Consider the following 23,415-nt stretch of genomic DNA (forward strand, 5'->3'; position numbering starts at 1 on the left):
TTTCACAGCTCTTTTATTGTTATTGGATTTATGAGTCTAATCTTCCATTCAATGCATGCTACCTCAGCTAATATTAAGAGTAATTATGTATTTCATTGGTAATATATCAGAAAAGGCTTAAAATTACCAGAAAACACTGGCTAACAGAGAAGTATGCAAGCAAAACTTAATCTGCCTGATGCATTAGAAGTTTGACTTGCATATTGCATAACAAAATCTTGTATGTAATTTGTATGTTTACATAAGTACAGTAATAAGAGATGCAGGAAAGTCATATAACCATGGTTCAGGCCCCTCCAGAGCCAGGGTATGACTGAAAAGCCCTCCAGGTCAGTTATTTGACTTCTCTGGTGCTTGTAATTTACCTGTGGTAGGTGCACCCCTCTGCATTTGTTATGCCACCTACAGCCTCTTGTGAACAGTTTCCTTTTGTAACCTCTTTAAGACTAAATGATCACCTACTTATGTAACTAATGCTACAACATATATAAGAATATGTAGTTACCTTTTGGGAAACTGCAGCATGATACACTTTTTTTTTTTTCTTCCCTATATTGCTGGGCTGACAGCATAGCTTTGTTTTAAAGAATATTTAAAGGTACAGATTACAGTGATTTTTACTGATCTAAGCAAATGGTCACATGGTTGCCATATAAAAACAGGAAGAAATGTCTACACTATTGTAATGTGGCAATGGCAGAGATATGTCTCTTAATTTTTTGATCTGTAGTCCAAAGTCATATAATGATATTGGCAAAACAATATAAAGAGGAAGGACACAACTCATGTGATGATTTTGCAGTTATAATATTCATGCCATTTCACTTCTGTTTCTTATATGGCAAATACAAGTTATGAAAAGTTAGAATTGTTCCAAGATATACATGGATACTTAAAATATATTTCAAAGATATTTTAAAATATTTTTTATTTTTAAGAAATGTAGTCGGGATTTTTAAGAAATGTAGTCGGGATTTTTGGAAGAGGCTCAAGTAGGAGGAATACTGAAGCAGGTAGAAAAGAGATTATATAACAGCTTTACAAGTAAGCTTCTCTCTTTACTGTCAATATTCATTTCAATGGAAAGTTTGTGCATGACAAGTCTGTTACTTCACACCACATGGTGATATTGTAAATCCTGACATAACTAAAATTTCATTTTTTTCAAGCATTCTTGATAAATGCCTAGAGTTAAAACATAAAAATGGAACAATTAATAGGAATGCATTACTTTTTCTCTCAGGGCATAAGTTTCAACAAGTGAATCTCACAGCCTGATTATCTAAGATGCAAAAATATTTAACTGAGACATCCAGAATTACTTGCAGAGAGAGCACACTTCGTTAAATAATTTTCTGTTATTGAAATACCTCTCAAGGCAAGGATGGCATTGCATGTTCTTTAATTATCATTACAAGTTAATGATGAAATAAAAGTAACAATGTGATGCACTGCAGAAAGGAGTGTTTGCAGCTTTTTCATATTATGAAAATCCTGCAATGGATTAAAAGAACTGTGCAGTTTTCTTTTTTAATCGGAGGATTGATGAGGGAGAGAAAGAACATTAATAGTCAGTTTTTATTTTACCGAATTTCAGGCTAGACTCTTTTGTAATGTGTACAGTCTGGAAGTTGATAAAAAGGCAGTTCATATATTAATAGGAAAGTGGAACACTAAACAGATCTTAGTGCAATGCAGAATAGCTCTAAGCTCTTTATGAGCACATACGAGACAGACAAAAAAGGCAGCTACAGTGTATATACACAGCTATGCACGGAAGATTTCTTACCATGAATTGCACATTGTCAAATCCATTAGCCAGCAAGTGGTTTTCATACTGAGGTAGCCCAATATTTTCCAACCATTGTCCCACTGTCTGGACAGGGCATCGGGGTCCTGTAGGAGGGTGAAGAGGGAGGCGTTTAAGCAACGAATAACCATCCACTGGATAATAGCGGTAGTCCTGGGCTGAGAGGTGGCATTGCCACATCGTGTTCCTGGAAAAGTTGGTATCAAACGAGCCCGCCAGCTTGACAGATTAATGTTTTCAGCAAACAGAAAAGTCAGAAGTAAAACATAGTTTTCAGGGCAGTATATAACGTAAGATCTGATCGCAGCTCTACATTTCTTGGTTATTAATCTTTACTACAGACCAGTACGTCATACAGTAGAGGAAAAAAAAAAAGAGGCATATCAAGCTGTCAGCTAAGCTGTTCTCCGTTATATGTGATTGTTGGAATACTCCACAATGAGCAATGCACTGCCAGCAGCAAGAATTCTTTTTATCAAGTACTCCTACACTCATCAGTATGCAGCTCCATGCTTCTTGCTCCCCCTCGCTCGCTCCCCTTCATTACCCAGCCTAGGCTACACCTCGCATTTTCAATAATAGCCATCAGATAAGGCAGATTTTTTTTTTGTCTGCAAGCTGTAAGCCTGCTGCTGCTGCTTCCTCCTACACACCCATCCAAGCGTCAATCTTGAATGATGAGAGCAGTCAAAACAAATGCAGAAAATAGCAAGATTCAAAAGCAACCTGGAGCACTTAAATCTGAATAGAATCTTCATACCAGTTACGCTTTACATATCTATTTGTGGTAGATTTTTACATTTCACAAGACATTAAGAAACACAGTACTTAAAGCAGAGCCCATGGCATGGTTTACTATGCCTTCCCCTTTCTCCTTTCAATGTAAGATAGGTAGTGGTCTGCATCTCTGCTTATATAACAGCAAAATCCTTTAATGAATCAATAATGAATATATTTCACAGTTTCTCTCATGTAGTACAGCAGAAGACATAAAAGGCACAACAATTTTAGTCAAAGTAATTAGATTATCTGCATGATTTCTTCAACTGTAAAATATAAGACACAAGAAAACCTTCATGCCAACATATAATAATTCAAATTGAAAAGGTCACCATTTCAAATGAATAATTAAATTAATAAAATTATAAGTTTATATGCTTTCTTACAAAAATGTGAATGATAGCAAGTAAGATTTACATGATTTCTAGAGAGGATTTAAATTTTATCAACTATAACTGGAAAGAAAAGATTATGAATTTTAAATGAGCGGAAAATTAATTTTCTGCATAAGAAACTAAATACCTCATGATGTATTTTCTATCTACATTTCATCTTTGAGACAGTTTCTCTCAAGATGGAAATATTTTATTCCTTTGTTCTGAAAGGAATGTTTACTGAACTTCTGTTTTTCATAACCATATGAAAGGACTTAGCAAAAAAAAGGCAGGAAATAGGATATATTCAGGGTACAATTCTAGAAGGAATCCTGTCCGTGGTGCTTCATTTATTGAGCAAATTAATTACGTTTTTGTTTTTCTTATCCATTGTGAATCTCGAGCAATGACCATCTCAAAGGAGGAATGTAATGCCAGGCATGAGGAAATTATAGATGTTTGTCAAGGGGATAATATGGTACTATGGCAGATAATTGTTTCATAGAAAACCAAGCCTACAGTCTGACCAGCACATTATAATACAATGTCTCTTCCGGTGTCACACAGAAGGTCCCTGAGCAGTCGCAGAACAGATTCTAAATATATAGAATTAACAATATTTCAAGAGTTTCAACTCCAACCTGACTAGTCCTTGGACTAAAACTGGATGACCTTTCACTTTGATATTGCTGCCTGGATTTGTGATACATCTCATGCAAACTGAAGTCCATAATAATTTTGTAGAATAATTTTAGCTGAGCATAGCATATCTTTCATGAAGTTGGAAAGTTGCTTAAAGTCTCTTATAAGATCTTTTGCTATTCCAGGTATTCTTACTGACTTGATAAATTTACTACACAAAATGTGAAATGTTCATTATGTCTTAAAAAAAGAATACTGAACACTCACCAGGCACTGGTATATCTGCAGTTGCTGAAGAAAATTTTAGGAGTTTTCTCATTGCTAAATGTACTTCAAATAAATGAATGGATGATTAATTTCTTCTCAGAGAAAGCAGGTATGTCAAACTGATAGGAAATCTAGGTCTGATGGAGCTAGAAATGCATTTGTTCACACAGATCTGCAAATCATTCCTATTTTGAAAAGTTTTCCCTACTATAAATGAGTATCTTTGTATATAGACAGATCACAATCCCTTCAGGATAGTGCCCAGGCATGAAGAAGGGTAGGCTATGCTGAGCTGAGATATACGGGACTTCCCCTAAGTAGGCAAATTCAAAAGGCTCGGCAAGACCTCCAGAGGGAAAATTAAGAACAAAGTTATCTTAAATAAGATAAGAATTCTATTCTTTCTGATTTTTTTCTTAGTTGACTGAGAATTAATAAACTTCTTTTAAAAAGTTTCCTGATTCTGTCTTCTTCTTTCCCCTGTAAGCAGAAATATTGGTATCAGAAAGAGACCTAGCAAACACAAATGTCTCTGTATTGTGTTCCCCAACACCAAAAATTTGCTGCCCACAAAAAGGCATGCACAATAATCAATATACTAGTTTCATGGTCGAACTGCTTCTTCCTTACCTTACTATAAACAGCATGGAAGCTATGCTGCCAGTGATGAGTGCTTGGCTCAATGCCTAGCAACAGTGTAGGCAAAATTCAGTTGCTGAGTGGCTCCCCAGACACATTTCCTCATGTAGCTGTTGGTACTGTGTCTAACTGTCTCCATGGCTCCAGCCCTGGATGATTATAGCACTGCTGGTCCCACTGTGCACTCTCTCCAACTCTGTCCTTTGCCAGTATAACTACATGTCTGAACCCATCAACACAACATAAGGTTGCTCAGCGAGGAGAAACAGTCAGTTTGCTGCCTAGTCCTCACCCCGACTATTGTTTAATTGCTAAAGCATCCTGTTATCTACAAGGCTCTTCTTCCCTCCTGCTTCCACCAAAGGTTATAGCAAGGCAAAGGCAGGCAGAGAACAAAGCCAGGACTGTTTGGATTAGGGAACTTGCAGCTCTTTAAGATCTTTAGATCTTTAGCCAGTTCAGGTGTTTTACCTCAGGGGGGTCGCTTGGGCAGTTTTTCTGAGCCACTGCAATGGGAACCTGGAGCAGATGCTCCTGCTTTGAGACTAAAAGGCTGTCTCTTGATTTTTTTAAGTCTATGACTCAGTGCCAGCCCCACCAGTGTGCTGCTGCAGGCAGTGCCTACACTTTGCCTATGCCTAAAGCTGATGCAGACATTGAAAATGTCCTGCAGGCTCTATGAGATGGTCTCACCTCACCTCAACACACTTACACACTACCGTGCTTTTACCGTGATTTCAAACGACATAAATTCCATTATAATCCTTCTGTGATACCACAATCAAAAAAGATGCACCCATTCCTACATGGGAAAACTGACACTTAAGTCTCTTGCAGAGATAGCAGCACTTGGCTCTTTCTTCTCCAAGGCAACAGAAGAAGCACAGTGAAGTGATGTCTGCAAGAAAGATGCCATCTGGTACGCTATACGATAATTTCTACAAGACATCTTGTTCCCAATGGGATTCAGAATATGTTTATTGTGGGGTTTGGAATGGACTGAATCTGTGATATCAGAGGGCAGGCACATGATTTCAAACATGTTCTAAGGCAGATCTGCTTGAAATGCTAAATAATTTAAGGGTCTCTCAATTTTATTTTTTCTACACTTAACAATATGAATTTTTCTTGATTTTTCTTTGGTTTTCAACTGAGAAGAAGAAGAAGAAACTGCACTGTTTACTTGTAGAGGAGGTGCTCCCCCAGTCATTATGAACAGACTATTTTAAACAATTCTTTTTTGATACATAAATACCTGTTAAACATTGCTAAACCTAAACACTTCTGGTGCTAAGGAACCAAAAAGTGGAGGATTTTAGTAGTGACTAGTAAAAAAAAATTCCGAGTAGAGAATATGAAAGAATGAATAATTTAGGTAAGCTGGCAGGTAAATTTAGCAAAGCTGGAGAAGAAACTGATGCTAGAGTAAGTATTGAAAACTTTTTTTTTTTTTAATTAAAGCTTTCAGCCTTGCATAAAGCTAAATGGGATATAATTTTTCTCTTCATATTTATGATTTCAGGCAGATAAAAAAGTCACCTGTCTACATTGTGATGGAACTTGTGTGACAGCAGTTAGCATGGCAGAGTGTTCTAGTGAATAAACTAACCTAATGCATGTGTACCTGAGAGGAGATAAGGATAGCTAGGAACAGGATGTTGTATGAGAAAAACTACACCTAACATCCAGCAGACTACCATAATTAAAGTTTATTATTAACTTAGTTCATCCTAGGTTCTAAAAAGGTATGCAGGATTCTGGTTTATCTCATGCATTTCAGTTATATTATAAAGCAACTCCAAAGGTTTAGAGATTTTAAATGGTCTTTTTCATAAAACTCTGAAAAAAAATGGATGCCTTGCATAAAATCTATAACTTCTGTCAGCAGCCTGGCTCTTTGGATGATGATGGAACTGTGGATGGTAATATTTGATGATGCTGGATATTTCTCTGAAAGTGCTTTTAGAGATATTTTTCATGGCATATACAGAAACAAAACAAAATCAACAGGGACAGCTTGAATTTAACTAACACTAGTATCTATGATCTAAAGGTTACATTCCATTTCTTATGTGTGTCTCAGAACTCACAAAAATAGCTCTTAGATCAGAGCTAATCAAGCTAATGGAAAAACCCTCAGTGACTAGGAAAAATCATCCTCACAGTTATTTTCTGATTTTTATACCAATATTGATTATAACTCTACATTACCACTGTGTAAATGCTGTGTCTTTAATAACTGTAACCTCAAAGTCAACAAGGAAAATTCATTTTACTTGACAGATGATTTGTCAGCAGTGACCTGTACTTTGCACTGGCCCTTCTACAAGTTTGCATTTCTGACTGTTGATGTATTATTTACCCAGGAAGAGCTCAGTCAAAGCACTCCACTGTATCATGAAACATACATTTATCACAGACACTTCAAAGTTAGAATATTTTTCATGTTCAGTTGATTGCTTTGACAACTTTAATTTAGCCTCCTTCAGAACGCATGCTGTTCAGTCAATGAGGAGCAGATCTTATTGGAAAATTTAAATATCTGTTTTCTAGAGCGCAGCCACTGGACTAGGACTCATTTCTATTCAAAAATGTCATTACCATAATGCAGAGAAATATCTATCTATCTATCTATCTATCTATCTATCTGTCTGTCTGTCTATCTATGGTAAGATATATTACCATGCAGCAAGACTGCTTGAGATACAGTTAGTCTTTCCAGATTTTGCTTTTCTATTTTAATGAATAGATTTGGGGGATAATTCTTTTCTAAAGACATTGAGATAATCAAATATATACATTATACAGCATTGCAACACACATGACTTCAGTCAGATGTATATCCTTGGCTTACAGAACAGAAATACAAGATGCAGCCTACTGAATCACAAGGAATTAATTAAGAAAAGATGGATGCTTTACTGCAAGATCACAGTATCAACTGCATTGGCTCAGAACACAGCTTCATCTAGCTCATCGAGCTTCATCATTCATCAGCTTCAATCGCAGTGGCTACTATTAGATGACTACAGAAGAGCATAAGATTAAGATGGACATTCCATAATCCTTTCCTAGCATTTTCCCAGTTTCCAGCAATTTGCAGCTAAATGTCTTCCTGAAAGTGTCCTTATGCTTAATTGTCCTTTATGTATTTTTCTGTCAGTTTGGTGGTTGATTAAATATGGCCTAAGAAAGAGTCATCCTTATTCTGACTTCAATGGAAATTAATAATATTTTCTGAAAAAAGGAGTTACTGTCTCAGAGCAATTTCTGTTCTTGTCTTGGGAAGTTTTACAGGATAATAGTAACACTACACTCACCACCTATGAGTAATCATTTTCACTGCTTTCGTCTAGTACGGTAAAAAAAAAAAAAAAAAACTTGAAAATTTACATGACACCATGACCAATCAAAATATTTTACTTAACTCAGTAAAAATTTTTGACTACTGTTAAAAACTAGTACACTGAGTGTATATATATAAAAAAATGTATACTACATAGTCTTGCTAAAAATACTAAGGAAGCTCAACCCTTTATCCTATAATTCCTGGCACCAGAAACCCAAATTTATGTAATTTCAAATTTGAGCAAGTCTTTTTACAGCTCTGTGCTAAGCAACACTGGACTAGCAAACAAGCAAAACTAGGTAACACAGAACTGGGTAACAGAGAACTATTTGAAGAAAGTGCTCAAAAAAAGATATCTGCACAGAGATATCTCAAGAAGTTAAATACAGCTGTTAAATAAACTATAGCCTTGATTTCATAGATTTGGTAACTGCTGCAAGAATCCTGTGAAGAGCTGTGGAAATGAGAAGCATGTAGTGGCTCATATTTCTGAAATCCTGAATCATGAAATTATACATGATAGAAGCCTAAAGATTTATCCTGATGTTATTTTACAAATCAGATTCAACCTGAGACAGTGTGGCACTTTTTTTTCTGATTGCTTTTGCCTAGCTGGGTTCAGGAGCTTCCTTGCCCCCAGTGTACCAGATTTCAGAGTGAACTTCTCCTTTGAACAGCTGATCAGGTAAATTCCCTTCTCTCCTTTTTATTCTTTCTAACTTCATTTTAGAATTCCTTTTCTATGCTCCCTGTTTATCTCACTTCTTGTTCTTGTAAATTATGGTCATTTGCTCTTTCGTCATCCTTTACCTCCAGCTACTACAATTTATTGTTTTGTTTCACATCAGTCTTTTTCCTTTTCTAATCTTTATCTCCCACTTCCCCTTTTAAATATTCTAAAACAGGCAAAAAAAAAAACAAACCAAAAAAGTTCATTTAAAAATGAAATAACTTATCTGAGATTAAACTACCCCAAGATTTCTTTCAAGTTAAGACTAGGTTGGATTTGGTATTTCAGGTAATACTAACTTAACTTCAGTGGTCAGTGGAACGTGTCACCAGCATCTGGCTCTGCCCACCAGGGGCAGACACCTCCTTGCTTTTTAGGGAACAACTGTCCATCTCTGCTTTCTGACAAAAAGTCAGGTTCTCAACAGGAACTTGCCTTATTACACACAAACTCTATAACCACCTTCTGTAATATTTATCCCCTGCTAACACAGGCTCTGCAGCACCACAAGAAAACTGCAGCATCTTTCAATGAATAATAAAGACGTTACTTGAGTGGGTGGCATGCTGGCACAGCTCTGGCAACTCACTGGACTGTTTGCATATGGATGAGCTTATATAAACCCAGTTCATCCTGTCTGTGAGCTCCCTCATGCCAACAGCTCTATTCTCACTCTCCCAGCTCTGGAGCCTAGGGTCTTGTTTCAAGAATCTGTGCTGACGCTTACAACACTGCAAATACCTCTCATGGCATTGTTCTCAGTCTTGCATGGCTTTTTCTTTTAGAAATTGGATCATACAAATGCAACTCTTCAGACAAGTTTCACAAAATGTACTCCAGGAATGATTCCTTACCTAGTTCATTTGTCAAGGCTAAAGGATCTCAGCTTGAGCACAAGTGGTCCTGCAGGTATAGGTTAGCTGAAAATGCACTCATCAGGCTAGTTCCACCAATATTTTATAAAGATTATTGCATGTTAATGATTATTTCCTATACTACAAAGCAGATCAAAACCTGAGGTGGTTTATTAAGCAAACCCAACACCTACATGTAGTCTCACATTCTGGTTTAGAGCTGTTTAGCCACATTTCTCGCTACTCATTTCAGATTTTTCAAGTACATGGATTTTCTTCTTGCATAAATCTGAGAAGAATGGCTGGGCTCTATATAAAAGGCATATTGATACACAAATAGGGGGATTTGTGTACTGACAATATATTCTTTAGAATTGTGCTCTATGAAACGCTGCAAATAGTCTAGCAGAAAACAAAAGTAGCACAAAGTAACTGAGATAGGCCATCATATTCTGCAAATAGAAAAGCAAACAGCACAGTTTGTAAGAAATATTTATCTAAACTCACACATGAAGTGCAAGTATTTATTTATCAATGAATACTAAATACACTTTAGAAGTAGCTTCCAGAACATCTTTAGACTAAATGCTATTTTTAGCATTTAATGGAAATTCATATTATCAATCAATAATTTAACCTCAGCCATTCTCAGAATTGTAATAATGCAATAACTTAAAATAAAGAGCAGTAATGGATAAAAGTAGTAAAACAGTTTTGTAAAATTCCTGGTATCAAGAGTTACATTGTAGGGCTGGTGAGTAGCATATCACAAATAATTTTTGAGGGATGTGAAGGCATTCCAATGCAGTACCTTCCTGAATACGGGGACATTAAACAAGAAATTACTGATCCTAGCATTACAATCATGAACTCAGGTTAACAGTCTTGGTTAGACAGTAAATGAATTCACTTTAATAAGTTCAATATTCTGAATTACTTCATTTTCTGTAGGTGGAATGAAAACTAGAAACAATTTGGTGTGTTGTAAATTCTATAATAAGCCAAAGATTTTTCAACTAGCATGTGATGTTCTTGTGATTTCTCTAAATGTGATTACTAGAAATATTAATCCAAATATTCATATCTATTTAAATCCAAGGACTACTAGAAGGAAATATGAGTGAATCAGCTGAACTTTCAAGAAAACATTATTAATACAGTTTTAGTAGACTTAGATCTCTATATTATTTATGAAAGATAAACTTCATCATAGTCTCACTAGCCACATCATCTCCAACCCTAACATATTTTTGAGAGTAACACTCCTAGCATTTCATACAAAACACCACCAGAGATACTGAACAAAGTTTTAGAGATTTGCCATTTGCAATCACATATGAAAATAACAAACTGATTATTAAAGTCAAATATGTAAAACCTATTTTACAAGTTAGGAATATTCTGCTGCCTTTAAAGTATTTTCTGGCCACAGGCTGTGAAAGCCTCATTTTTCATCAGATATTTTTAATTCCATTGATGTGCTGATTCCTATTCTGCATACATTTTTTCAACCTGGTATTGAATTTGATTCTGCTTTAGAAATAAACGCTGTTCAATTTAATCAAACAAATTGAGTAAAATATTAACTTACATGTGTGTAAGTGCCTATATAGTTGCAAGGTTCAGATTAAGCAGCAAGGAAAAAGCTGAACCTAAACGTGATTTCTAAAACTTTCAAGTAATCTGATAGTTCTTTACACATCATTTATCATGACCTGAAAAAAAAAAATCTCTTAACCTCTGGAATTACAGTAGGATGATTATTAGAGCATTATAGAATGAGGGCATCGTTGGCTTGTCACTTTTTAGGCACACCAGCAAGCACTCTGGCATTAACTTTGTGAAATCCAGCCAAACTTTTTTTTTGTGGAAACTCCCCCCATACTGTTGTGGTTCAGTGGAGAAACAGGCAAGACCTCAGTCTTACTGGAAATAACTCTGAAAATGTTCTAATCCTTTTTTTTTTTCCAAGTTCAGAAATCCATAACATCTTCCTTTGTTGATCCTTTTATCTCTTATCTAGATGGGCAAAGCTGAGACATATATTCAACCCCATGGTAGAAAAAGATACATTCTATACAGCTCAGTGACTTCAGGGACTGGTCTGACAGAGGAGAGAATTGACCAGGAAGAGCAGAATGCAGCATTAACATAATCCTCAGAAATATTTTTTAATCCACTTAAGTGTTAGGAACCCATTTACTCCCAATAGAACCCAGGAGGCAATGTGAACAATACTACTATTTAAGCAACTTTAACAACCAACTAATTTGAGATCTAACATGGTTTCTTTTTATCAGCGCAATTTCGTAAGGTTAGGGCCATAGGCAGGTATATCCAAACTTTTAAAGTGAGAATAACTTTTATTCACTTAACTTTTGATTTTCTGTAGAGAAACATAGACATTTTTTCTAAGCACTGTCCCCAAACATGCTTAAATATCATACTACTGAACTCTCCATTTTACTATTATTTGTCAGTGTTTCTGAGCTTCATGCCCTTGGAAGTCACTGAAAATCTGATTTTCTGAGTTTGGCATTCTATGTATTCATACCATTCTGCACTCTATCTCAAAAAATAGTAGAATTGTATATACTATAGCTATATATCATGACATATTAACATACATACCTTCTTTATAACTCAATATCTCTGACTTCTTCTACAAGGAAATTATATAATTTGAGAATATTTTAAAAATACTGAAATAAGGCTTTAATAACAGTGGTAAGCACACTATTTGAATTTCCATAGATTTGAATAGCATCCAAACTGTACATAAATTGTTTGTATCTGTGGTCACAAAGACTTCTTTTTTAACCCTACTTTACAACAGAATGGATGGATCAGCTATTAGTTTAAGAAAAAAAAAAAAAGAAGAGATGGTAGGGATTCAGTATGCATTACTCCTCTTTTTGAGAATATGTCTAGAAAATAAAAACAAACCCTTTAGATCCAACAAAATTTTCCACAGAAGAATACATTGTTTGTATTCTGTGAGGGGAAAAATCAAAGTTCAGTTACTCAGAAATAATGGTACAGCAGACCAGACTGCTGATGGTTTTAATTTTTATTTTTTAAAAAGGAGAAAATTTCAGTATTGAAATAGGGCTTTAATTTCCTATGCTGTTTCAACAGCACGTTACATCTGATGTGGGAAAATACCACTGAAAAGTCTCACATATTAAGTCAGTCAAAATTACATGTCAATCCTCCAGTTAAAAGATAGTTTGTAGAAGACTCCTCTGCTCAAGCAGTTCTGTTGCAGACCAGGTCTGACAGCCAGCAGTAGACTACACCACAATTGACAAGAATTAAGCTATACATTTACTCTCTGATGGATGTCAATATTTATGATATTATAGTTCCTTTTCCCTAAGTTTCTTTGTTTGCTATCAATATTCTCTATTCCTTCTAGATGACATATGACAGAAATCATTTATCCAAGTCTGTGAATATAATGACCGAATTGCTCTTCAACAGTCTTGAAAAAAGAAGCCTAACACTGAACACAAAAAGCATGGACAGAGATAAAAGGTAAATGTTGATTGGCACTTACAGAGAGTGGAAATGTAAAAAGAAAATTTATCAGAGTTAAAAACTACTTTGGTAAATATGGTCTAACGACTTACATTTTTACTCTATTTTCTGCTTAGCCTGAGTCTTCCATTGTAGTAAGCTGTTTCAAACAAAATTGGTGTATGAAGAATATAGAGCTGAATATTACATTTAAGACACTACAGGGTAAAATTGCTAATATAATAGGAATACTTGAGTATAAGAAAATAAAATAAATGCCTGCAGCTTTTGCATCCAACTCCCATTGCATTTGTTATGAAACATAGCTAAAAGCTCTACAATTATCTTGCAGTTTGCCCAGTTTCTGTAAGGTTTGTTTTGGGATTCAATGAATCATTAAAACAGATATATTTTTATCTCTTGTTTAGGTTTTTATGATGTAGAAGTAAAAAACAAAAAAAAAATATTACCCCAATTATATGTGATAACTTCTGTAGAATTTGTATGATCTTTAGGTAAGTTCAGTGACATGCAATACATTAGGACTATCATGTTCTCAGTAAATAAATGCTAAAAATATTTCTTCCTAATATTTTATATCTATATACCTTCTGTTCTCCACTATTTTATAATCTAGATGATTGTATACACTTAAGTTGCCATTCAAATAATTTGAAATGAAGATATTATTAACAGAAATAGAAAGATTGATATAAATAATGCAGGGGCAGAAATGTATATGTGAAAACACCAGAAGACGCAGTGCATCAAAGAGTTAAAGGCATGGTCTGTGTTGATAATCAAGGACACTGCTGGCAGTGGTAAAACACTAGGGAATATGTTCCTGTCAAGAGCAGGAGTACGCTCTGATAAAACAACAGCTCAGACAATTTATCAGCAGAAGACCCTGCACTACAGCAACAACATTACAGCATATTGCATGTGATACTCATCTTTTTATTATTCCAAAAGGATGGCCTACAATATCTAAGAAAAAGAAGCAAAAACAATGGGTGCCACTGAAGAAAATTTTGGATCAAAAGGACCATACCACAGCAAAGGTTGATTCCTAAAGATCTATGAAAAAGGACTTTGCTTGTCCTAATCAAAAGGAATCCAACAGATGCACTAAGAATGCAACAGTCAGCCTACCACAACACACAGAAGTGACCATGGACAAGCAACTTGGTCATGCACACATGCACACCTCCTTGCTCTTGGGTACTGTGTGACAGGCTCCATACGAGAGTGGGACTGACCAAAAACCATTTTACCTAAAAGAAAAGTCACTTGTGCCTTCCATAACATCACATATTGACTTGGGTTATTCAAATTCCCCCCAGCTTTTCTGCCATTGCAAATTAAAATTCCACATTCACATTCCAGTTGTTGACAAGATACAAGGAAGGGCAGAACCAATCACAAATGTGTGTCGCTTTTTCCTAAAGTGCAGTCCCATAATTGTTGCTAGAGAGTTCAAAGACCTGCAGCTTAGTAATTTCAGACTGCATGTGAATTTCCTATTGAGGAAGCATCAAACAGCACTGGGAGCAGACACCAGCTGCTGGAGCTGCCTTGTCTCATCAGATACAGAGCCAGGTTCCTTCTGTCTTTTACTTTTTTGCCATCTATGATACTACAGGTATTTTGGTCTTTTTGCACAGCATACCAGCTTCTAAGGGAAGCTGGGAAAGAAGTGATGTTATCCTTATTTTACTGTCTCGTTGTAGTGGTTGGCTATTGCAAAATTATGTGTTCAAAACTGTCAGCTTAAGAGGTGTCCTTCATGGCTCATTTTATTAAATTCTATTAATTATGTCCACTTTATCAAAAATCTTATTTTAACCAAATGGAGATTTTAAAAGGACAAGGTATATTCTGCAAAACAGAGACTAAATGACAAAAAAAAAAAAAAAATACTTTTAAGTCTATAATGTACCACTGTGAAATCTGCCTTATGCCAACATGCCTACACATATCCAATTAAAATTCTGCCTTAAGTACTTACATTTTATCTGTTTTCAGCTCTTGGGAGGATATTAACAGCTTTGGAGGAAAAACACTTTGCCAAAACTGCAACCATATGGCAACAAACAAAAAAGGGCCAGCCTAACAAGGCTTCATTTGTTAAAAGAAAGTTTGACTTTTCAGTTAATATATTAGCTTTTATAGGCAGAACACACTAAAGATGATGAAGGCTTCATGTCTGAGCAGTGGCAGTGGAACAGGGGGAAGACAGAGAGGAAACCAAGCATGCAGCTTTAGGCAGTCAAGGGTTTTGCTCAATTTCAATTTTCTTACAGCAACATGAACCCTTGTTCTTCCCAGTCAGCTTTTCTGGATGTGGCCCCACCTGATTCCATCTTTTCCTAAGCTGGTCTACTTTATTTTTCCAATCTTTGTGCTCAAAGTAATTTCCCTTACAATTCTGAAAAGTAAAATTTCTTAAAATTTTCCCCATACTGCAAAGGAGAAATCATAAATAATAGCCTTTTTTTGTATCAGTAGAGAGGGTAAATAAACAAATAAACAAAGACAATAACTTTTGCATGATGACTGTCTACAACTTTTATCATGAAATGGAAGATTTGAGAAAGAACACTACAAAATATATTCTAATTCACTGCTCTGTGACCTGGCATTAAGTTTGGACTACATGACATTGAAACACAAACATACAGTGGGCACATCGAGAAGCAATAAGGTCTTGTTTTCACAAAAAGCCTGACATAAAGTGGAACTGTAGGTTTATTCTGAATACAGCACAATGCAATGGAGTTCTGATTTCAAATGAGATACAGCTAGTGCAGTCAACTCAGGCATAGCCTTCAGTGTTCCAGAGTCCTTCTGGTTTCAAAGCAGCCCTAAAAGAGCCAACTCATGAGTCTCTCCGAAGCTGTACACATGAGGATACATACTGCTAAAGTAAATATTCCACAAGATTTGCTAGCTTCCTTGAAAGTCTTTTTTATTTTTTTTCATGTGGTGTGATTCTGTTTCATATACCTCTTCCAGTAAAAAGCAACATTAATCTTTGAAAGGCAAGCACTCAGGCTGTGTCATTGAGCAAGGTTTGTAGCTTTGATATTGATATTAATGTATAGATACTGCAAGTGGTGCTAGGATTATCTCCAAGCACAGGAAAAGGCATTGCTCTCACAAAAGGGCAACGCAAAACCCTTTAAAATACAATCTTCCTAAATGCAATAAGAATTTTGTTTATTTCAGCTGTAAGAAAAAGGCTTGACAGTATATTTCAAACTAAAATTTTAGATGAAGAAAATTAAGATAATTCAGTAAACTCTACCCTTTCTGCCTCTAGGTGGAACAAAGAGAGTACTCAAGGGTAGGTACATTCTCAGGTGACCAAAAATATCCTACTTGTATACACGCAGCAACTGTTTAGTGCATTTATGGACAGCATCCAAAACAGAATTTATGATCAGTAGAATTATAAAACTGTAAATCACCCTCCATGTGCTAGAACATATTTGACAGAAGTGACTCTCTCAAAAAACTAAAATGATTGTTGACTATTTTGATGTGGAATGACTTTCAACAATTATTTCCTTACTCATTATTTTAACTGCTCTGATTTGACACAATTCTAGCTTTAATCACGATGATGATATGATATCCATTACCTGTTTTAGTTTGGGTTTTTTTTGAAGCAGATTATTTTTGATTATTCCCTTCCAAGTGATTTGCAAATATAAGTAAACCCTGAGTCACACACCTGCAAACAGCTACCAAGTTCCAGCTAACACAGGTTTACTGCTGTGTATGTCTTGGAAGACTTATTGTTGGAAAAAAAAAATTGTTTCTAATTAGGCAAAGAAAATATGAAATTTTAGTGTTTCTTCTTTTTACTTTGTAGACAGGCTTCTTCTAAATCATATTAACACGGTAGTCAAAGAATCATTACAAAAAGAATCTATTACAAAATAGACTCAAAAGGGTATAAACCACTGATGTATTCCATTCTGACTCAAGCTAAGGTCAGTTATATCCCAACTGTTATTCTTTCTCATTCTGGCAACTATTCAAAAGTCTTGCAGATGCTGCTGGATGTAACCAAAGTTATAATCTTTCTAATAATTATCTATTTAGATGCTTCAATATATCACCTTTATAATCTTGTCCTGCAGAACAGAGGAAGATTAATTTTAGGTAATTTTAGACAGCAACATCTGAGGAGCTCTTCTAAGGCACCAGTGCCATTTTGCATGCTTCAGCCATTTAGACATGATGACCAATAACTAAAAAGTGCCTGCTTATCTAACTCAGATAATGTCTCAGATGTGCTCAACGCAGTCCACATGCCAGAACTCTGAATTTAGACAGTACAAATAAGATTAATCTGTCTGACCTACCATTACCTTCATCATGCTTATGCTTTCTTAATTAATTTGCAAGAAAAACAGATGAGATGGTGTCAAAACCCCAACTGAAGTCCAAATACTGGACATCTACTGTTTTTCCCTTACCTAATATTTCCTATCCACTCCTAGAAGGGAATTAGATGGCTTTAATACGTTTGCTCTTGGCAAATCCATATTGTTTATTAATTATTTCTTCTGGCTACTTAAAGTAGTGTATCTGTTCATTGACTTTTTTATTAATTGAAAATAATTCCCTACATCTTTCTTTCCTTCCTCTTTTAATGATAAGATCTGTATTATTCTTATTTAATCTTTTGGTACCTGATACATCCTTCATGAAATCTCACAGAAAGCCACTAATAGGCCTAAGTTTTGCAGACAGTTAAGAAACCTAACCTATATAGTCTGTTCTTTCCTTATCTACAATTGAGATTTGAGCTCTAGGATTAACTGTGCATGTCATAAGTTCACCAACAAACTCTACAGTAAAGTCATGTAATAAAAAAATCACTGTGTGCTTTTCCCTTCTCTGCACCTACTCCATGCACCCTTTCCTTTCCTCCAGTAGCTCTCTAAGTTACTGAAGATTTCTTTGTTGTTCTTCTATCTATTAATGTACTAATATTAATGTACTAATATAATATTTTAAATCTTGCTAGTTGCTTCTCACTGAGTGCTTTGGCACTTCTGACATGTCTCTACACACATGTGTTATTCCAGCATGTTTAGTAAAGAGAAATTTTCCTCATTTCGCCTAAGGTGGAAGAGATGAAAACTTAGCTCACCTAGTCTTTACACTTTCTCTTTTTCACATTGGTGATGGTTGTACTACGGTCTTCTGTAGATTTCTGTTGAAAACCCCACAGATTCATCTTGAACCTATATATTTCTTAAAATAAAATCTCTGAGTTTGTTGACATCTATCTTTTTCAGCTTTTTTTTCCTGGGCAGTCTGTCAATGTAATTTCTTACACAAAAATGGCAACTAAAAACCCCCATTGGACACTATCATGTCCAATGTCTTTGGAAAAGCATCAAGAACAAATATATTGGTTACTGCTTCCCTGGACACCAACAGATATTTAAAAGCTCTATCTAATCCTATTTTTGAGATCTCAAAGCGACAGGTTTTGAAATACAAGCCAAAAGCTCCTCTCCTCTTCTTCTATATGACTGTATTGTCATATTGTGATATATATGATAAAGTACCTACAATGTAAATTTTGTCATAATATCCAAATAATTCTTGTTTTCCTCATTAACTCTTCAGTTATTTCTTCTCTGTTTCTCTTTATTCTACCATTAGTAGCTAAAATACCATGCAAACTTACCCATGACTTTCTCTAGTCACTTCTTTAATCTTGTTTTAAATAATCCCAGGACAAGGCCTATGTTCAAGTTGCCTTATTTATGATTATGATTTTTGTGCTTGCCAAATGGTTCTCATTTTAAGTTTCTCTCAAGAGAGAGAAGAGTTACATTTAGGGTGTATCTGACTGATGCTAGACTTTGACATCAGATGAGAGACATTACCTTGAATCTTCAACTTCTTTATTCACTGCCACAGAGCCTGATAAGAACTTTTGATTTGCTAGGATAATTCTTAGCAGTACCGTTATTATTCTTTATCCTATGCTAATGGTTGGTGCAATTCTTTGTAATTTGGCAAAATTTGACTCTTTGAAGAAGCACATCAGCCATAATTTAAGTGCCAGGTGTTGTAGATGTTTCCAGATCATCTTAAGAAGAAGATCAGTACCCAGCAGCACCTTTTATTTGCTCTTGGTAACAGGGATTTTTTTATTCCTTGGGCTAGTATTTGGAGTTGTTTTTTTTTTTTTTTTTTTCCGGTTATCAAGAGCTGTTCTTACTTGTTTCCTGGTCAGTACTCCTGCTTTTAATTTGTCAGAGGATATCAACAGTCATCTTCCTCTCTGTAGTTTTAAGTTTGCTCCTCCAGTACCTGTACTGCTACCAAATGGAAAGCTCTGCTTTAACTTTTTTGTTCCTGAATGCATGCCATGGATGAAGTCCTCATGAGCATACTCACTTTTGAATCTCTCCTTTTACTGCTCCTCTAATTGCTTAAGACATTTCTCTGGAGATCTAAGAGAAGTCTTTCCAGACACCACCAGTAGAAAAATATAGGCCAAAGTTCTGGCAAGTCCATTCAAGAATTTCATCACAAGATATCATCATTGTCTAATTTTAAATATAGCTACTTAATTCGGAGCATATGACATATTTCCTCTCAAATATTTTTCACTGAGAATGAGATACTATGTAGTACAAAAAGCTCTTTATGTTCATGTCTGATAGAGCATTTGTGTTTGAATTTTACATATTTTTGGGTTTTTTAGCAGTTCATGAAAACACTGAAGTATAATATGAAGTGCAGGACTAAGCAAACACTAAAATGAAGGATCCCACAGGAAGCTACATTTACTCTTCAGTATTACCAGGAATTCTGCTACTTGCTAGAAAGTTATTAGACAAGTGAAGCTGCCTGAATACAGTGCTCAATAGTCTAGATGCTTGCAGTTCAACAGTAGAAGTTTCTTTGACTTACACACTCCGAACATTAAAAATATTACTTGTAAGCTTTACTGGATAAGCTTTCTCCACATATATTCAAATAAAAGCTAAAATCCCTCATATTTATACATAAATTGATGAAGTGTTTCAAAATTATGTTATCTGATACCATAATACTTAATTTTTATTCCTAAGCATAGGCCAGATCTTTACCTTTGGTTGTGCTGTGTTTAAGGAGAAGCCTGCTAGCAGTGAGAAGTAAGAATTCCTTATTTCCTCCTAGATAACCTATTACTTGGTTATTACTTAGACAATAAAAAATAATATACTTGAAGTATAACATGTTTGATGCATGTAATGCATTTGATTCAATAACAGTTCCCTTTACTTTGCTGCCTAAATTGTGTTTGACTGAATCTGGAAATGGCCAAAAGGAATGAAAAGTGGAAGATACACATTTGAAGCTGCATATATTCAGGTCTATAGGAGAAAAACATGTCTTTATTGCAAGCTGCATGTAAAGCAAAACTGATACAATTTAAGGAAAGATAGCTGTATTTTGATTGATCATAGCTTGATGTCTTAATTAAGATCAAAATCAAGTTATCATCCTAAACTAGCTAGACCGTTAAGGAGTTGACAGGAAAGACAAAAATGTTGGTGTTCAGAAAGCTGCACACTGAATAGAAATTAAGTAAGGACTCAATGTCTACTCCGGGAAAAGAAGCAAAGAGTAGATCTTCTGCCATCTGCAAGGGTTGAAACACTAAATGCCGTATTTCTATGTCAAGAAAAATAAGGTATGCAGTAGAAGTGCAAAATGGCTGATAACAACAGTTGTGAGGTATTTTCTGATCTTAAAAAAGTAGAAAATGAAAAGCAGTGGTCAATCATGGGAACAAATAGAGTAGTATTTACACATCACTAAAATATGGAAATTTTCAAACATATACTATTGTTGCTATTGTCTCCATTTCATGGCTTTTACTTGCTCTGCAGTTTCTTACCCTACACCTGATTCTGCCTTTGGTGCCTGTGTGCTGCTGTGGGAAGCTGACCCTGGCTGCATGCCAGGCACCCAGCAAGCCACTCCATCACTGCCCTGAGCAAGACAGGGCACGGGAAAGAATAAGACAGAAAAAAAAAAAACCCTTGGGTCAAGATAAAGGCAATTTAATACAGCAAAAGAAAAGGTCTGTGCAAAACCAAAGGAAAACAAAAGATTTATTCTCTACTTCCTATTAGCTGGTGATATCCAGCCTCCCTCTCCTTTTTCTTAGCTTTTATTGCTGTACAGCCCTGTATGGTATGGAATATTCCTTTGCAGCTTGAGTCAGCTGTCCTGGGTATGTCCCCTCTCAAGGTCTTGCCCACCCTCTCCCTACTGGCAAGGGGGGAATGTTGGAGAGGCAGCCTTGGTGCTGAGCGAGCACCAGAATGTTTGACGGGTGAACACCTTTCTAGCTACTCATGCAAAGAACTGTGAAGGCTGCTGTGGGAAAGATAACTCCATCTTCAGTAGACCCAGTACAACTACCATAATAAAATATAAGACACAGAAAATCCTGAATTATTTATAATATCTTCAGAAATTATTCACTATCTTGTAACGTGGAGTTTGTCTGTGAACAGTTCTGTTTTCCAATGCTGCAAGTTGCAGAAAGAACAGACTGCCAGAACAACATGCCTAGCATTTCTCATGATATTGCCCCTTACTCTTTTTAGAAAAAAAAAATAAGCTGAGTCTGCTTGTTTTATCTGCAATTATATTTGCATTCAAATAAGTTATTTTCTCGTTATCCTAGATCCCCTTTTCACTGCAAGCTACTGTTAAAAAAAACTGTGTCAATTATATTTCATTGATAAGAGATAGCTTCACCCTGTATATGTGTAATGCACCATGAAATGGACAGTTGTTCAAATATATCCTTTTCCAAATTTTAAGCGATAAGGTACATAACATCCTACCCTATATATAAACTCAATGCAATTTTTAGCAGGGATGTACCAGTACAGCTGAATAACACAGCTTTGCCTCAGGACTAAATTATTCGGACATGCAAGTCAGTTTTCCCTCCATGAGTTGGGGAGAAGACATAATAAAATGCTTTAAAAATTCTTATCAGCACAGATGCACAGGTTTATGCTGACAGACCAACAGGCTAAGCATGACTTAGTAGCAGAGCTTTTCAAATTTTCCCATCATTGCTAACACCAGTCACTGTCTGTCAGCAACATTTTCAGCCCTGTGCCAAATATTTCTTCGAAGCAGCATTATACAATAAAATACTTAGAAAGTGTCAGCAGTTAATGGATTATTTATACTCAGAGTTCCATCATTTCAAACAAAACCTCATCTGAAAAAGATTGTAAAATACCCCCCTAGAAGAAAGGCTTCAATACAAAGACATTAATGGAATATTTTTTCTGGTAAGATTTCAAAACAACATTAATGACTCCAATATGCTATTTAAAGCAACAGCTCCAGGACACTGGGCCTAATGCATCTCTAACAGTAAACAACATAGATTCTGTTCATGGTTATTCAAATATCTACAAATGATTTCAACACAGTGGGTTACTTAGCAATGTCTTATCCACAGTTTCCCTATGGACAATTACATCAAAATTAAACAATAGTCAGTTGTTTTTCCTTACTTGTAGCGTGGTCTTTCATCTCCCCCAGTCCAGTATTAATTCCAGCATCTATTGAACTCATGATTTTATCAATCTACAAAAGAGAGAACAGTGAAACAATTGAAGGATCCCATCTTCAGTATTTTATTTTAGTTTTTCATGCATAGATTTATGGCATTATTAACCTCATTAGGAAAAAAACAATCAAAATTGTAAAAATGCATAAATCAAAAGTAGACAATCAATTTCTCCACTTTGATTTGGAGATTGCAATGTGATTTGCAATTTTGTATGTTAGCAAAAACTAAGGCTTGGGACTAGTATTTCTTTTTCCATGGTAGAGTTCCTTACATACTGATGACTCTGGTCATGTAGGTATGACCACTAGTAGTTTATTCAAGCAGTAATATTAATGAATAAAAAAAATATCTTGTATGTTCCAAAGTATTTAAAATACACACAATTAGATCAATTGTTCAATTCATATTTCCAGAGAATTTCCTAACCCCCTTTTCTTTCAATCTGCCCCAAGGGCACTAAATAGGTATGAAATACAATTGTGTCCCCACATACCACAGAACAACATTCTCTGTGAAACAACACTGCACTGATCCCAAAACTTACTCACATGTTTCTAAGGCACATTGAACTTACTAGGTCAAAACCACTGTATCTATTTTATTTTCTGTAAGAACAGGACAAGCCAAAAAGTGAATTAAAAGGTTGCTGTGGACTAAGAAGGTAGACAAAGAGAAACACACTTTACTAAGCTTAATATTAGGACTAGTAGGAAAAGTATGTATTAGTCACTGGTGACAGGAGAAAGTCTGGAAATTATGACAGAATCTGCAGATTGAGCATTCATACTTTATACATAAATATATACATATATTATGG

At 35.4% G+C, this 23,415-nt stretch overlaps 1 protein-coding gene across 4 annotated transcripts in view; it reads right to left on the reverse strand.

The window, feature by feature from the left end:
• Positions 1–23,415, reverse strand: part of ANKS1B (ankyrin repeat and sterile alpha motif domain containing 1B) — a 396,607-nt gene that overhangs the window by 186,286 nt on the left and 186,906 nt on the right. For 2 of the 4 annotated variants that reach the window (XM_053943037.1, XM_053943036.1), the window contains exons 14-15: positions 22,540–22,612; positions 1,790–1,896 (exon numbers count right to left, since the gene is read on the reverse strand). In XM_053943037.1, coding sequence (XP_053799012.1) covers positions 1,790–1,896; positions 22,540–22,612 — 180 coding nt within the window. Of the gene's footprint in view, positions 1–1,789; positions 2,045–22,539; positions 22,613–23,415 lie in introns of those variants that run through there. The other 2 variants (XM_053943040.1, XM_053943039.1) reach the window with 1 other exon arrangement.

This window comes from Vidua chalybeata, chromosome 5, assembly GCF_026979565.1.
Source record: "Vidua chalybeata isolate OUT-0048 chromosome 5, bVidCha1 merged haplotype, whole genome shotgun sequence".
NCBI lineage: Eukaryota > Metazoa > Chordata > Aves > Passeriformes > Viduidae > Vidua > Vidua chalybeata.